The sequence below is a fragment of the Triticum aestivum genome, chromosome 6B (genome assembly GCF_018294505.1).
Source record: "Triticum aestivum cultivar Chinese Spring chromosome 6B, IWGSC CS RefSeq v2.1, whole genome shotgun sequence".
Taxonomy (NCBI): domain Eukaryota; kingdom Viridiplantae; phylum Streptophyta; class Magnoliopsida; order Poales; family Poaceae; genus Triticum; species Triticum aestivum.
The window spans coordinates 68,066,174-68,084,389 of record NC_057810.1 but is presented as its reverse complement, the minus strand read 5'-3'; the positions used below and the strand labels follow the sequence as shown (position 1 = coordinate 68,084,389).

General features: G+C 43.9%; 1 protein-coding gene across 1 annotated transcript; it reads left to right on the top strand.

Moving 5' to 3' along the window:
• Positions 1-621: 621 nt before the first annotated feature.
• On the top strand, positions 622-2,283 carry LOC123133511 (acetolactate synthase 1, chloroplastic-like). Its single transcript, XM_044552990.1, has one exon. It carries the CDS (start codon positions 637-639, stop codon positions 2,281-2,283), a length of 1,647 nt encoding a protein of 548 aa, XP_044408925.1. The 5' UTR covers positions 622-636.
• Positions 2,284-18,216: the final 15,933 nt, after the last annotated feature.

Below are 18,216 nucleotides of genomic sequence, written 5' to 3'. Positions count from 1 at the left end.
TCAATCGGATTTTTCATTTAAGAAATAAAACATTTAAAAAAATGAAAATCCGAAAAGATTTTCGCATGCATGCATGCCATGAGTGGCAATCTATTTGCATTAAAGACGTGGGTGCGTCTTCTTTCCCGCCACACGTGTGGTAGCTAAGGACGTCCTTTTCTTTTGACCCGAAATTAACACATGCACGTTGGTTTCCTGGCGTTTGCGGGTACGTTGCCTACCGAAACACTATCGAAGTCTCCAAAATAATCACGTATACGTGGAGCCCATTTCTCCCTTTACAGAACGTAACCCATATCTAGCAATTTGATAGTTTCTACATGCATGTAAAATGAGTGAATCTACGCAGTAAAATATGTCTATATAATACATGCATGTAGATGTGTCCTATAAAAATGAGGGCAAGGAAAGCATCTGCGTGTGTTCCAGTGAGAGCTGTGTTTCTAGCCAAGGAGTGCGGGTGTTTTCCTAAGGATTCTGGCCATCTTTGCATCTAAATAAGGGTACGCTCTAAACACCATGGCCTCCTCTTCTCCCACCGTCACAACGCTTAGGCGAAATGGCGCAGACATACTTGTGGAGGCCCTCGAGCGCTGTGGAGTTGGCGACGTGTTCGCGTACCCGGGCGGTGCGTCCATGGAGATCCACCAGGAGCTCACGCGCTCGCCCACCATCCGTACCCACCTGCTCCGCCACGAGCAGGGCGAGGCCTTCGCCGCGTCAGGCTACGCGCGCGCTTCCGGCCGGCCCGGCGTCTGCATCGCCACCTCCGGCCCCGGTGCCACCAACCTCGTCACCGCGCTCGCCGACGCTTATCTCGACTCCGTGCCACTCGTCGCCATCACCGGCCAGGTCCCGCGGTACATGATCGGGACGGGCGCCTTTCAGGAAACGCCGGTCGTGGAAGTCACTCGCCCCATCACCAAGCACAACTATCTGGTTCTCGACGTGGACGACATCCCCCGCATCATCAAAGAGGCCTTCTTCCTCGCGTCGTCCGGACGTCCAGGGCCTGTTCTGGTCGACATCCCCAAGGACATCCAGCAGCACATGGCTGTGCCGTCCTGGGGCACGCCCATGCAGCTACCCAACAGGTACATTGCGCGCCTGCCCGAGCAGCCGGCCACTGACCTGCTCGAGCAAGTCATCCACCTTGCGGCCGAGGCCAGGAGACCCGTTCTCTACGTTGGTGGCGGATGCTCTGCGTCTGGTGATGAGCTGCGCCGCTTTGTTGAGCTCACGGGCATCCCGGTGGCAACCACTCTGATGGGTCTCGGTAACTTTCCTAGCGACCATCCGCTGTCACTGCGCATGCTTGGGATGCATGGGACCGTGTATGCCAATTACGCCGTGGATAAGGCTGACTTGTTGCTTGCATTTGGTGTGCGGTTCGACGATCGCGTGACTGGGAGGATTGAGGCTTTTGCGAGCAGGGCCAAGATTGTGCACATTGACATTGACCCCGCGGAGATTGGGAAGAACAAGCAGCCACACGTCTCAATTTGTGCAGATGTCAAGCTTGCTTTGCAGGGTATGAATGCTCTTCTAGAAGGGAGCATTGGGGAGAGGAATTTTGACTACCGTGATTGGTGCTCGGAGTTGGAGCAGAAAAGAATTGAGTTTCCCCTAGGTTATCAAACATTTGGTGAAGCCATTCCACCGCAATATGCTATCCAGGTGCTGGACGAGATGACAAATGGGGAGGCAATCGTTGCCACCGGCGTTGGGCAGCATCAGATGTGGGCGGCTCAGTATTACACCTATAGGAGGCCTAGACAATGGTTGTCGTCTGGTGGGCTGGGGGCAATGGGCTTTGGGTTGCCGGCAGCTGCTGGTGCCGCAGTGGCCAACCCAGGTGTCACTGTGGTCGACATTGATGGAGACGGTAGCTTCCTCATGAACATCCAAGAGTTGGCAATGATCCGAATTGAGAACCTCCAAGTGAAGGTCATGGTTCTTAACAACCAGCATCTGGGTATGGTGGTGCAGTGGGAGGACATACTCTACAAAGCCAACCGAGCACACACCTACCTAGGCAACCCGGAGAAGGGGAGTGTGATTTACCCAGACTTCATCACAATTGCCAGAGGCTTCAGTATCCCTGCGGTCCGAGTGGCAAACAAGAGCGAAGTTCGTGCTGCCATCAAGGAGATGCTTGAGACACCAGGCCCGTACTTGCTGGACGTCATCGTCCCACACCAGGAACATGTCCTACCCATGATCCCAAGTGGTGGATCTTTCAAGGACACGATCCTGGATGGAGATGGTCAAACTCTCCATTAGTCGGTGATCTTACCTGGCTTGTGTAGTTGTGTTCAATTGCAAGGACCTTAGTCGTCAGACTCGAGGTTCGGTAATCGGTTTCTCAGTGTGTTTGTTATGGATAATCTCCTTAGTTTGTAGTACCACGTACCATACCATGTTGTGTGTAGTTGTACCAATCACAAGCAAGTAATAAGCGAATGATATTGTGATGTGCTATGGAAAATTCAATAAAGGCTTGACCAGAATAATACTTCCTCCATTTCTAAATATACGACCTTTTATAGATTTCAATACAAACTACATGCAGATGTACGTAAATGTATTTTATTCACTCATTTTACTTCCTATTCGTATGTAGACCATATTGGAATCTCTAACAGGGCTTGTATTAGGAACAGAGGTAGTATGTGTAAGATATTGTGGGAAGCGTAGAACCCTTCGTCTGGGCCGCATTGTATACATTGAGGGTTTGTCATGGCTTACAAGGAAGAGGAGATCGATCGATCGATCGAGAGAGAGAGAGAGATAGAGATCGATCTCATTGTTACATGGAGAATAACAGAAGAAGGGATAGAAGATAGATTACAATTCAAACTAGTCTCCTATCCCTATACAATTTATTCTAACACCCCCCCTCAATATGAACCGTATGCACTTTGCCAAGGTTATATTGTACTTAAACTCATTCAACCTTCTTGTAGTGAGAGGTTTTGTGAAGCCATCAGCAAGTTGCTATCCAGTTGGTATAAATCGAATATCAAGTAGCTTTCGAGCTACTCTTTCTCTCACAAAGTGGGAATCAACTTTGATATGTTTTTTGCGTGCATGAAAAATAGGATTAGCTGAGAGGTAGGTTGCACCAATATTATCACACCATAACCTCGCAGCCTGAGGAGCCTTAATTCCAAGCTCATAGAGTAATGTATGTATCCACATTACCTCAGCAGTAGCATTTGCTAAAGCTTTGTATTCAGCTTCTGTACTGGATCTTGAGACAATGGCCTGTTTTCTTGCACTCCATGACACAAGATTTGTATCCAGAAACACATCAAAGCCACCTGTGGATCTTCTATCATCAGCACACCCTGCCCAATCTGCATCAGAATATGCAGCGACAAGCATGGACAAAAACTTGGTGATTTGAATTCCAAGTCCTTCTGAATATTTAAGATACCTCAAAATTCGGTTGACCGCAGTCCAATGAGTTGTCCTAGGTGCATGTAAATATTGACACACCTTATTCACAGAATAGGAAATATTATGACATGTAAGGGTCAAATATTGTAAAGCACCTACAACACTTCTGTATTTTTTTGCATCTTTTGGTCCAAGTGCTTCTCCACTTTTAGTTGTAATTAAGCTGCTCTGAGGTTGACATTGGTGTACTCACAGGTTTACAATTTTCCAATCTTACTCTCCTCAGTATGTTAGTGGTGTATTGTTCCTATGTGAGAAGTATACCATCCTTCACTTGTTTGACCTCTATGCCAAGGAAATAGTGAAGATTACCCAAGTCCTTGATAGCAAACTCCAACTTTAGATCTTTAAGCAAACAAGTGGTAGCACTTGAACTTGAACTAGCAACAATTATATCATAAACATAAACAAGGACAAATACAGTGATATTGTCTTTATTGTAAAAGAACAACGAGATATCTGCTTTAGATGGTGTAAACTCAAGTTGTTGTAACTGCATGCTCAACCTTGAGTACCAAGCTCTTGGGGCCTGTTTCAAACCATACAGAGCTTTATCCAACTTACAGACATAATGTGGTGTGCTTTGATCCTCATATCCTGGTGGCTGCAGCATGAACACTTCTTCCTCAAGAACACGATGAAGAAACACGTTCTGAACATCTAGCTGTCGTAAACTCCATCCTCTGGAAGTAGCAATAGACAATACAAGTCGAATAGTGGCTGACTTAACAACAGGGCTGAATGTATCCTCATAGTCAATACCAAACCTCTGTTTGAAACCCTTTGCAACTAGCCTAGCCTCATATCTGTCTATACTTCCATCAGATTTTCTCTTTATTTTGTATACCCACTTGCAGTCTATAACATTACTACCCTTCCTTGGTGGTACTAAATGCCAAGTGTTATTTTTCATGAGTGAATCATACTCATTATCCATAGCCTTTTTCCAATCCTTATGAGCAAGAGCATCATGCAAGTGAGTCGGTTCGCCGACACTGCTAAGGAAAGCACGTTTGATTATGTCATACCTTATCGTACCATCAGTGTATTCTTTCCCTTTAACCATACCTGAATGCGATCTAGTGTGTCGGCAAAGAGGATGGTGAAGAGCTGATGTTGTAGGCGCAAAAGATCCCGGCTCAGAGGACTCTGTGTGATTTGGCGCAAAAAATCCTAGCTCCCGATCTGAGGGAGATCGAGGCGCAGGCGATCCAGGCTCCCGATTCAAGGGAGATCCCCCTGGCGCCTCAGGTGTACCGCTGTCAGCGGTTGGCTCGATCCATGGGCCCACGGTGCAACCCGGCGATGCACTCCCTCTCGTGCCTGGGCTGGCGGGGTCCACCACACATGGCGACGCGCTTCCCCCCGCGCTTGGGCTAGCGGGGTCCACCACACGTGAGCTGTCGGCCACCCCCGCGGCTGGGCTGGCTGGCTCCGCCTGCGTGTGGTTGGCTGCATGTAGAGGAAGGCGATCCACCTTGGATCCCTCGCCAATGGAGACAGCAGGGCTGGCACGGGAGTCGGCATTGGATTGCGCGCCGCTGCCAGGCGAATCAGCCTCGGAACCTATGCCCGCTTTGTCCAGATCTGTACACATAATGACAACCCAAATCTGCACATATATTATCAGAACCACGATTTCCTATAGAATTTTTCACATGATCAGTTTTATGTAATTCTCCCCCGTAATCTGGAAGGAGTGCTATTTCAGCACGGAGAAGGGCCCCTGCATTGGGATGAAGTTTAGCAAATGGAAAAAGAGTTTCATCAAAAAAACATCTCTAGAAATATAAATTCGTCCAGTGGCATTTCCTAGGCACTTATACCCTTTGTGGAGAGTACTATAGCCAAGAAAACTACATTGGGTGGAGCGAAGCTCAAGTTTATGATGATTGTATGGGCGTATATTGGGATGACAAGCACACCCAAAAATTCTAAGAGAGTTGTAGGCAGGTTTTACATGATATAATCGCTTCAATTGAGTGGTATTGCCAATAACCTTACTAGGGAGACGATTAATAAGATAGGTGCACTAGTAGAAAAAGGCCCATCTGTCCTGGTTCTAGATGCCCATCTGTCCCGGTTCTGGAACCGGGACTAAAGGGTCGGTACTAAAGCCCATGACCTTTAGTCCCGGTTCACTCGTGAACTAGGATAGATGAGGCTCCACATGGCCGATGCGGCTTGCCCAAGCAGGAGGGCCTTTAGTCCCGGTTGGTAACACCAACCGGGACCAAAAAACATCCACGTGTCAGCAGTTCAGAGACTGGAGTTTTTGTTTCTTTTTGAAAGGGGGGGAGGGTTTGGGGTTTTTGGAGGGTTAATTTAATTAGGGGTTTTATATATTGTGTTAGCTAGCTAATAGAGAGAAGTGACCTCTCTTATCTCCATGCTTGGTCGATGCTATGTACTATACGTATAGATGACTCGACACGCTAGCTAGTAAGAAAATAAAGGAAACCATTAAGTACAGAAGATCATCATGAACATATACAGAGAGAAGTGACCGACCTCTCCTTCTCCGAGAGATTGGTCGAACAACAAGTTTTCGTATATCTATCCAATGCTACTAGCTACATATATACAAATACCATATAAGATCTATTACAATCCTTAAAGTCTGAAGTCAAGTGCCACATGGTATTCTTCGGCTTTCTTGATGACGTGGTCAAGAAAGAATCCCGCCAAATCCTCTTGAATTGCTTTGATGCGATCATGTGGTAGGAGCTCCTGCAGCTGCCAGCTTTCAATCGAAGAAGAGGCTCAATACATGTGTATGAATGAAACTCAAGACAAATGATGGTAATAAAATACAATTTTGAATATTTTTTCTTACGCACTTGATATTGTTTTTCAGTGTAGCCCCGCTTATTCTTGGCCGTCTCATTGTAGATGAACTCGCAAACGTAGTATGCACAGAAACTATTTCCTTGTTCCTGCCACAAGCACTTTACGAGAAATAGAGGTCAATCAAACTGATAAGCAAGCATGCTAAATGGTATTGATGCAACTAGCTACAATCAATGGGAATGCGCGGAACTAGGTATAGTACTTACTTTCGGTTGTTTAAATGCCAGCTCGGTCGGTAGTCCCGGAGAAATTGCGGTGAACTTTTTCCAAACTCCGCCAGACAAAGAAAATAATTACTTGATATTAGGAAATGAACCAAGTTGCCGATATGGTGCGATAATGATCGATTGAGCTTACTTCTGGAGCATTCCAGTCATGTCTGCATAGTCCTCAGAATCTTTTTGTCTCGAGTCTAAGACGGTTACTTCTCCCTTCTCAAGCTTAATCACCAGGAGAATAAAGTGGAAGTTGCGCACACATGCACAACTCATCAGTTACATGACTATAACCTCGAGTAATAAGGGAAACCGAATATGCACAAGACAGTAACACTCACTTGAAGTTGTAAGGAAAGAGTATTTTATCTTTGGTTTGATTTTTTGAGCTAGTTATCCTTGGACTCTTCGCATTTTTTTGACTGTGTATTCATGTATGACATTTGGGTTAATGAACCCAATGTCATAGATTTGTGCTTTTCTGCATTCGATGATCTTCAGTCTGCATAATATAGTGAGGATAATTATATATACATACAATGAAAGAGCTGAGCTAGATATAGAGAGAGAGACTTAGTTACAGAAAGTAGTACTTATAGACAGTAGCAAGCCACAAGTGATTTGTCGATGGCCTTTTGGTTGTAGAACAGGAAAAACTCATCAAAACCAATAGTTGACAGTTCTTGGCCAATGAACTCGTGGTTCTCTTTAATCAGCATCGACAGAGCATCCTTCCCAGACTCTCTGCAGGTTTTCATGTACCAGTAATGGAATCTTCGCATCATTGTTGTTAGAGAAAGAGTATCTTTGACGAGAGGCTTCCCGTAATGGTATTTGAATTCATCCACCTCCATTGTTTCAAATTCTACATCGCCGAATAGGTAATCACCAATAGTGAAACCGGGCAGCAGCGACTGATTTGCGACGATATCGCTAGACAACTTGAGTGGGGGGAATGATTGGTTCTCCTGTTCTCCGAGCTGGGGAATTTTCTTCCCACTTCTTCGTTCTTTTAACCTTTTGTCAGTTGAAGTACTTCCCGACTGGCGTGCTTCTTGCCATGTCTTTTTAAGATAGCGGAGATGGTTGTTATCCGGCGAACGCGGTGGTGGTCGCTTCAGGGCATTGAGAGTGCGCTTCGTCACCGGATCTATCTTCTCCTTCAAAGGTGGATGTTTCATAGCTCTTTTCGTTTCAAAGAAGTCCTTCACTTGGGCTTGAATGGTCTGCTCGTTTTCCTCCACGGTCATCTCATATGGTAACTTCTCTATAGGCTTGAGAGATGGACCGAATCTGTATTGCCTCCTGCCTCTGGCTGTACTGCTAGACGCCGGAGCGGCGATGGCTCTCTTCCGTTGCTGTTGATGAGTAGTAGAAGGAGGCGGAGTGGTCCAACGCACCGGAGCAGCCGGAGCGGCGGCGTATGTGTTCCACCGTTACCGACGAGGCGAAGGAGGAGGCGGGCTGCTCGGATGCACCGGAGCAAGCGGAGAAGGAGGCGGAGTGCCGTCCTCACGCGCCGGAGCAGGAGGCGGACTGCCTGATCACTCGCCAGAGGAGGAGGAGGAGGCAAAGGCGTGAAGTTCAGAAGCTTGATGTGCTCCTTCCGTCATAGACATGGAGTCTTCAGAGCAAGACCCAGCTGAGTCTCCCCTTCACCTGTAGGGTGGTCAAGCTGGAGCTCCTCAAATTTCATCCACCATCACAACAACATAGTCTTGTGGAATCGGAAGGCAGTGAAAAGTTGCATCGGGTTCAGGAGGGAACACAGAGCCGACAGCCGCCTTGACTTTGAGGTTCTGCCAATGCGTCATAAGCTGGCACTGGTGTGACTCCGTGATAGCATCCACGGGGTAGCTAGGAGCCGTGAAGTCAGACTGCTAAACGAGCTCGGTGAAAGCCACGCTATTTCTCCGCTGAGATGGCGGGGTAGCTTCTGGGGTAGCTTGGGCAGGAGCTCGCTGGTTCTCAACAGCTTGTCGTTCCTCTAGCTTTCGTACCCTTGCATTCAGCTTCTGTAGTTCGCTCAGCTCCACTTTCCTCCTCTCCTGGGTTTTGTAACCGCCTACATTGGGAAACCCAACCTTCCATGCAACGGAGCTTGGCATGCCTCGTGTTCGTCCAGGGTGCTCAGGATTCCTAAGGGCCTGTGTGAGCTCGTCGTTCTCTCTATCGGGAACGAACGTCCCTTGCCGCGCTGCAGCGATATACTTCTGAAGCTTCTTGACGGGTATTTCAAGTTGCTCATCCGTCCAAACACACTTCCCTGTTTCAGGGTCCAAGGTTCCCCCAACCCCGAAGAACCAAGTCCTTGAACAGTCTGGCCAGTTCAATGTCTCTGGTTTGACCCCTTTAGCAATCAGGTCACTCTCAGCCTTGTCCCACAACGGCCGGGCTTTGAGGTAGACACCTGAGCCCGTGCGATGGTGATGCTCCTTCTTTGCAGCGTTTATCTTGTTTGTCGCTGACATCTTCTTACTCTTCTTCGATGTCTTGTGGGCCACAAATGTGGCCTAGTGATCTCTTATCTTCTCAAATCGGCCGGTGAATTCTGGAGTCTTGTTTTTGTCAACATACGTTGATTTCAACTCATTCTTCCACCTCCTGAATAGATCTTCCATCTTCTTGAGAGCATGAGCCATGACCAATGGCTCTATAGCTGTCTTATTTGGATCCTCCTCTGCCGGTAGGGTGAAATTTTCCTTCAGCGCGGTCCAAAGATCATCTTTCTGTTTATCTTCGACATAAGAAACTTGAGGGTCTTCGTTCTTAGGCTTATACCATTGGTGGATGCTGGTCAGAATCATGTCCCTAACAAGAACCCCGCACTGAGCAGAAAATGCTTCCTTGGTCAGGAGGGGTTCAATCGGTTGGCCATCGCCCGCGATTGCTATGATCGTGAACCTTTCATCCTGGCGCAACCTGTTCTTCGGGCCTTGTCTCGTTACTGAAGTTTGGCTCGATCTGGAGGGCTATAAAAGAAGAAAGAAGAGTTAATATATGTACATACCAAAACAATTAATGCATCAATTAGCTAGTCAGCACAGGCTTAATTAATATATATATACCTTGCCGGACTTTGCAACAGCTGATCCCGACTACGTTCGGTCACCGGAGCCATCATCAGGGTCGCCGGAGCCATCATGATCATGAATTTCCTCCTCCATTGTTCGATCACCATAGCCTACTTCCTCTCCTTCCAGACCATCGATTTCATTGAGAAATAACGACAAGACATCATGTTCGTCGCGGATTGTGTCCCCCAATATCTGTTCTTGTTCGAAGTCTCTTTGTCGATCCATAGTTTCTGCAAATATTACAACATGGCAATTAATATACAAACATGAGAGATGGATATATTAAAAGTGGCAAACATAGACCTACCTAGCCAGTCACAACACTTCTATGGTTTGGGGTTGTCTCGACCACGCTCTTTTAACTTGGTAAATTTGGGTGGCGTCCACGCTTCTAGGGTTTGGGGTGGCCTCGTCAATGCTTCTAGGGTTTGGCCCGGACTGCCTCTCTCATGAATGTCCGACGTCCGGACCGCCTCTCTCATGAATGTCAAACAAGGCATTTAACAAGATGGCGCCATTCTGGATGTGCAGAAAATGGTCCCTATTTTTCCTGATCTCATCTACCATTCTATATGTCATGCTGTCTAGTGTCAAAGGATTCAATACTTTGACACAATAGAACACACACATATAGAATGGTAGATGAGATAAGAAAAAATAGGGATCAACTTAATTATGCACATCCATAATGGGGGCATTCTTGATAAATCTCTTAGAAATCTCGGGAGAGTTTGTCGGGTAGGGGCGGGAGGGGATACGAGATCGACAACTTTTTTTTCTATGGTTTGGATGTCCACGAGAGTTGGTCGAGCGAGAGGGGGTTGATCGACGTCCCCCTCTTGACCCCTCGGCGATCCTTGACCCCTCGGTGATCCTCGACCCTCGACCCGTCGGCGACCCTTGTCCCTCATCCCCTCCGCGACCCTTGACCCTCTAACCTAGTTCTGATCCTCGACCGCTCGGATTCTCTTAACCTTTAAGGGATTTAACAAGATGGCGCTGATAATCCCCAAGTGCAGGGAATCATCATAGCAATTTCCAAAGATGGAAGTGATAAGCATGGAGTGTCGAACCCACAAGGAGCTAAAGGCAAGATCAATATTCTCTCAAGTCCTATCTGCCACTGATACGACTCTACATACACCGAACGTTTGCCTCCAACTAGAAACAAGAAATAAAACTATGTTGTGGGTATGAAGAGGATAACTTTGTATGATATCGAAGAGCTAAAATATAAAAGTAGGTGATGTTATCATAAATTTAGAATATATTACTAAATATTATCAATAGCGAGTGTGGAACAATGATGGGTCGGTGTGCGAATTATCCTAGGCACTTGTTAACAAGACCGGTAATCACTATTGTAATTTCATATGAGGGAGAGGCATAAGCTAACATACTTTCTCTTCTTGGATCATATGCACTTATGATTGGAACTCTAGCAAGCATCCGCAACTACTAAAGATCATTAAGGTAAAACCCAACCATAGCATTAACATAACAAGTCCCCTTTATTCCCATACGCCGTGACCCACTTATCCGTGTTTATGCTTTTATCACTCAAGCAACGCAAACAATAAGTAAACCATGGACATATTGCAACACCCTACAACGGGAATCCCTCACGCTTGCGCGACACGGAGGGCACAATAGGACAGCACCAAAATAAATCATACAACTCATACCAATCTAGATCATCAATCAACCCAAAGACAAAGGATATCTACTCAAAACATCATAAGATGGCAACACATCATTGGATCATAATATGTGGCATAAAGCACCATGTTCAAGTAGGGATTATAGCGGGGTACGGGAGAGTGGACCGCGTAAAAGAGATGAGGATGGTGATGATGATGGTGATGTTGATGAAGACGATCACTGCAGCGATGATTCCCCTCCCGATGGCACTCCGGCGCCACTGAGAGAGAGAAGGAGAAGTTCTCCCCCCTGTGCTTCCTCCTCCATGGCCTCCCCCCTGAATGGGGAGAGGTTCCCCTCTGGTCCTTGGCCTTCATGGCGATGATGGCCCCTCCAAGATAATTCCCATGGCCTCTGGTGATGATGGCCCCCTCCGACAGGGTGCCTGAGAGGGCCTAGATTGATTTCTCGTGGCTACAGAGGCTTACGGCGGCGGAACTTTCGATCTAGGTTATTTTCTGGAGGTTTGGGTATTTATAGAAGAGGTTGGCTTCGAGGACAAGTCAAGGGGCCCCATAGGGAGTCCATGAGGCACTGGGGCGTGCCCCAGGGGGTGGGCACTCCCCCCACTCTCTTGGAGCCCACGGGACTCCCCTCCGGTAGATTTTTGTTCTAGTATTTTTATATTTTCCCAAAAATATCCGTTGATTTTCAGCGCATTCCGAGAATTTTATTTTTGCACAAAAACAACACCACGGTAGTTCTGCTAAAAACAGCGTCAGTCCGGGTTAGTTCTAATCAAATCATACCAAAATCATATAAAACTATTGTAAACATGGCATGAATACTTCATAAATTATAGATACGTTGGAGACGTATCAGGCGCCATTCTGGATGTGCAGAAAATGGTCCATATTTTTCCTGATCTCATCTACCCTTCTATATGTCACCAAGTGGATATATATATCCGAATCGCTCCAACAAAAAGTGCTTGCCAAAGGAAAAAGTGTAAAGAGGAAAGGTGATGATCACCATGACTCTTGTATAAGGGTAGAAGATAAAAGTAAAAGATAGGCACTTCGCAGAGGGAAGCATAGGTTGTCATGCGCTTTTATGGTTGCATGCACAAAATCCTAATGCAAAAAAACGTCACTTCATATTGCCGCTTGTGATAAAGAACTTTATTATGCAGTCTGTCGCTTTTATTTCTTCCCTATCAGAAGTTCGTATAAAGCTTATTTTCTTCGCACTAATAGATCATACATATTTAAGAAGCAATTTTTATTGCATACACGATGACAACTTACTTGAAGGATCTTACTCAATCCATAGGTAGGTATGGTGGACTCTCATGGCAAAACTGGTTTAAGGGATGTTTGGAAGCACAAGTAGTATCTCTACTTGATGCAAAGAATTTGGCTAGCATGAGAGGGAAAGGCAAGCTCAACATGTTGGATGATCCAAGACAATATAACGTTTAGGATATAGGAAAACATAATCCATTAAGTTGTCTTCCTTGTCCAACATCAACCTTTTAGCATGTCATATTTTAATGAGTGCTCACAATTACAAAATATCTCCAAGATAGTATATTTATATGTGAAATCTCTCTTCCTTTAATATTCTTTCATGAATTGTTCAAGTGACCAATGCTGCGTTTGCTGACATTCAAAAAGTTTACTACCTATACTTATTATGTGTGAAGGCATTACTCCCCATGTTATAAGCATATGAAACATATATAAATTTAGATTTAGGATATTCAATTCATTCAACCATTTACTCATAGGATATACGTGAAGCACGTGAGTAAATGGCAAACTACTCCAAAAAGAGATAAGTGAATAACACTAAGTAGTCAAATAATTAACCAGCCATGGGAGGATTCTTTTTCATTCAAGATTTTAGATCCAATGATTTTATTCAAACAGCAAGTAAAATGAAAATACGCTCCAAGCAAAACACATATCATGTGACGAATAAAAATATAGCTGCGGGTAAGGTATACCGATGGTTTTGAAGACGAAAGAGGGGATGCCTTCCAGGGCATCCCCAAGCTTAGGCGCTTGAGTCTTCCTTGAATATTAACTTGGGGTGCCTTGGGCATCCCCAAGCTTAGAGTCTTTCCACTCCTTATTCTCCTCATATCGATATCTCACTCAAAACTTGAAAACTTCAATCACACAAAACTTAACGGAACTTCGTGAGATGGGTTAGTATGATAAAGACTAAATCATTCACTTTGGTATTGTCAAAGACAAGATTCATAATTGTTCTCACACAATGCCTACTGTACCATATCATTTCTACAATTTATATTGATCAATATAAGCCACAGAAACTAGGAAACAAGCAAACTATGCATTAAAAACAGAATCTGCCAGAAACAGAACAGTCTGTAATGATCTCAACAACAACCATACTTCTGCTACTCCAAAAATTCTGAAATTAACTGATGGACGTGAGGAATTTGTCTATTAATCTTCTGCAAAAATAATCAACTCAAAAGCACTCTTCTGTAAAATATGACAGCTAATCTCGTGAGTGCAAAGTTTCTGTTTTTTACAGCAAGATCACATTAACTTTCACCCAAGTCTTCCCAAAGGTCTTACTTGGCACTTTATTGAAACAAAAGCTGTAAAACATGATTACTATAGTATATTAATCATGTGGACACACAAAAACAGTAAAGGTAAATATTGGGTTGTCTCCCAACAAGCGCTTTTCTTTAATGCCTTTTAGCTAGGCATGATGATTTTAGTGATGCTCACATAAAAGATAAGAATTGAAACATAAAGAGAGCATCATGAAGAATATGACTAGAAAATTTAAACCTAACCCACTTCCTATGCCTAGGGATTTTGTGATCACACAATTTAAGGGAACAAGAATCCACTCGCATAGGAAGGCAAAACAAGTATAACTTCAAAACTTTAAGCACATAGAGAGGAAACATGATATTATTGCAACTCCTACAAGCATATATTCCTCCCTCATAATAATTTTCAGTAGCATCATGAATGATTTTAACAATACAACCATCACATAAAGCATTATTTTCATGATCTACAAGCATGGAAATTTTACTACTTCCCACATAAGCAAAAATTCTTCTCATTCGGAATAGCGGGAGCAAACTCAACAAAATAACCGTCATGTGAGGCATAATCCAATTGAGAATTAAAATCATGATGACAAGTTTCATGGTTAACATTATTCTTTATAGCATACATGTCATCACATTAATCATCATAAATAGCAACTTTGTTCTCATAATCAATTGGAACCTCTTCCGAAATAGTGGAATCATTACTAACTAAAGTTGACACTCTTCCAAATCCACTTTAATAAATATCAAACTAAGATTCAACACCCTACAAAATAGTGGGATCACTAATTTCTAAAGTTGACACTCTTCCAAACCCACTTTAGATGATAGTATTATTCATACTCCAAAAGATATAAGTGAAGATCATGGAGCATTCTACAATTAATATAGACTAACCAATATCCAAGCTCAAAATATATAAGTGAAGCACACAAAGCATTCTATAAAACCATACTCAAAAGATATAAGTGAAGCACATGAAGCATTCTGTAAATCAATGAAGGGCCATCTCATACTAGCATGGTTCCTAAAGAAAAAGAAAAACACAAGGGACACAAATCATGTGAACAAAACAAAAACCGAGGTATACCGATAATTGTTGAAGAAGAAAGATGGGATGCCAACCGGGGCATCCCCAAGCTTAGATGCTTGAGTATCCTTGAATTATTTACTTGGGGTGCCTTGGGCATCCCCAAGCTTGAACTCTTGCCTCTCTTTATTCTTCTCACATCTGTAACTCCTCGTTCTTCGAACACTTCATCCACACAAAACTTAAGAAAAACTTTGTGAGATCCGTTAGTATAATAAAGCAAATCACTACCTTTAGGTAGTGTTGCAAACTCATTTAAATTTAATAGTAGCTCTTTATCTACTGTATTCCAACTTCACCATGGTTCATACCCCCCGATACTACCTATAGATTCATCAAAATAAGCGAACAACACATAGAAAACAGAATCTATCAAAAACAGGACAGTCTGTAGTAATCTGGAAATTTAGTAAACTTTTGTAACTCCAAAAATTCAAACAAAAATATGACAATTTAAACAATTTGTACATAAGTAATGTTCAAAAAGTTTCATACCCATTTGACTTTTGAGTAAAAAAAATGTAAATTCATGCGCTATAGCCAAAGATTCTATTTTTGTACTGCACATAGTAAACAAGCAATCTAATCATCCTAAAACCAAAGCTTGGCACATTAATTTTATAATAAAATGGATATATAAGGGGATAATTATTTTCAAAGAAGCTTCCATGAAATTTTTTACATTGTTTCCATGAGCATGAACACAAGTGCTCAAGGTCGACCCTCACTTCTTCACTGCATAACCTTCCAATCAATTCTCTTATTGAAAAACTTTTTAGGCATGAGAGGCAAGTAGAATTTTTTTGTATTTTCATTCTTTTAATTTTTTTGTATGTTTCACCCACAAATAAATAGAAACAAAAAGGAAAAACAAAAACTAATTAGTGAAGAAAGCAAACAAGCACACAGGAGAATATCAACCCCACGCTATTGCTCCCCGGCAACAGCGCCAGAAAAGATCTTGATAATCCCCAAGTGCAGGGAATCATCGTAGCAATTTCCAAAGATGGAAGTGATAAGCATGGAGTGTCGAAACCACAAGGAGCTAAAGGCAAGATCAATATTCTCTCAAGTCCTATCTGCCACTGATACGACTCTACGTACACCGAACGTTTGCTTCCAACTAGAAACGAGAAATAAAACTACGTTGTGGGTATGAAGAGGATAACTTTGTATGATATCGAAGAGCTAAAATATAAAAGCAGGTGCTATTATCATAAATTTAGAATATATTACTAAGTATTATAAATAGTGAGTGTGGAATAATGATGGGCGAGTGTGCGGAATTATCAGGCAATTGTTAACAAGACCGGTAGTCACTATTGCAATTTCATATGAGGGAGAGGCATAAGCTAACATACTTTCTCTTCTTGGATCATATGCACTTATGATTGAAACTCTAGCAAGCATCCGCAACTACTAAATATAATTAAGGTAAAACCCAACCATAGCATTAACATAACAAGTCCCCTTTATTCCCATACGCCGTGACCCACTTATCTGTGTGTATGCTATTGTCACTCAAGCAACACAGACAATAAGTAAACCATGGACATATTGCAACACCCTACAGCGGGAATCCCTCACGCTTGCGCGACACAGAGGGCACAATAGGACAACACCAAAATAAATCATACAACTCATACCAATCTAGATCATCAATCAACCCAAAGACAAAGGATATCTACTCAAAACATCATAAGATGGCAACACATCATTGGATCATAATATGTGGCATAAAGCACCATGTTTAAGTAGGGATTACAGCAGGGTGCGGGAGAGTGGACCGCGTAAAGGAGATGAGGATGGTGATGATGATGCTAATGTTGAAGAAGACAATCACCGCGGTGATGATTCCCCTCCCGATGGCACTCCGGCGCCACCGAGATAGAGGAGGAGAAGTTCTCCCCCTTGTGCTTCCTCCTCCATGGCCTCCCTCCTAGATGGGGAGAGGTCCCTCCTCTGGTCCTTGGCCTTCATGGCAATGATGGCCCCTCCGAGATCCTTCCCGATGGCCTTCGATGATGATGGCCCCCTCCGGCATGGTGCCAGAGAGGGCCTAGATTGATTTCTCGTGGCTACAGAGGCTTGCGGTGGCGGAACTTCCGACCTAGGTTATTTTCTGGAGGTTTGGGTATTTATAGAAGAGGTTGGCGTCGAGGACAAGTCAAGGGGCCCCATAGGGAGTCCACGAGGCACAGGGGCGCGCCCCTCACCCTCGTGGAGCCCACGGGACTCCCCTCCGGCAGATTTTTGTTCCAGTATTTTTTGTATTTTCCCAAAAAATCTCCGTTGATTTTCAGCGCATTCCAAGAACTTTTATTTCTGCACAAAAACAACACCATAGTAGTTCTGCTGAAAACAGCGTCAGTCCGGGTTAGTTCTAATCAAATCATACCAAAATCATATAAAACTATTGTAAACATGGCATGAATACTTCATAAATTATAGATACGTTGGAGACATATCAGGCGCCATTCTGGATGTGCAGAAAATGGTCCATATTTTTCCTGATCTCATCTACCCTTCTATATGTCATGTTGTCTAGTGTCAAAGGATTCAAGAAAACCATTGTTTCATCATTTTCCGGAAGTAACAGGTGCATAATGGTACGAAGCTCTTCAAAATTGTTTTGGAACGAAATCCCGGATAGGATAATTAGCTTTTTGGTACGAAGTTCAGCAATCCTTCCGAATATCGCTATTTGGAAGGCCTTTGCTGAAATTCGTACAAAAAGGCGAATCATTCTATCAGGAACTCCGTTCCAAAACAACTTTGAAGAGCTTCGTAGCATCATACGCCTGTTACTTCCAGCAAATGATGTAGCCATAGATTTCTTTAATACTTTGATAGACAACGTGACATATAGACGAATATATTATATAGATGAGATCAGAAAAAATGGATCAACTTGTGTACATCCATAATGGGGGCATTCTTTTTAAACGGAGACCCTCGACCCCTAGACGACCCTCGACTCCTCGGCGATACTCGATCCTCGACCCCTCGACGACCCTCGACCCTCGACCCTCAACAACCCTCGACCACTTGACCCCTCAACGACCCTCGACCCTCGACCCCTCGGCGACCCCCGACCCTCTACCCTAGTTCCCGACACCCTCGTTCCCAATAAAAAATAAGAAGATGAAGAAGAAAAAAAGAGGAGAAGAAGAAAAAAATAAAAAAAAATAGAAGAAAAAAGAGGAGAAGAAGAAGAAAAAAAAGAGGAGAAGAAGAAAAAAAATAGAATTTTTCTATTTTTTCTTCTTCTCC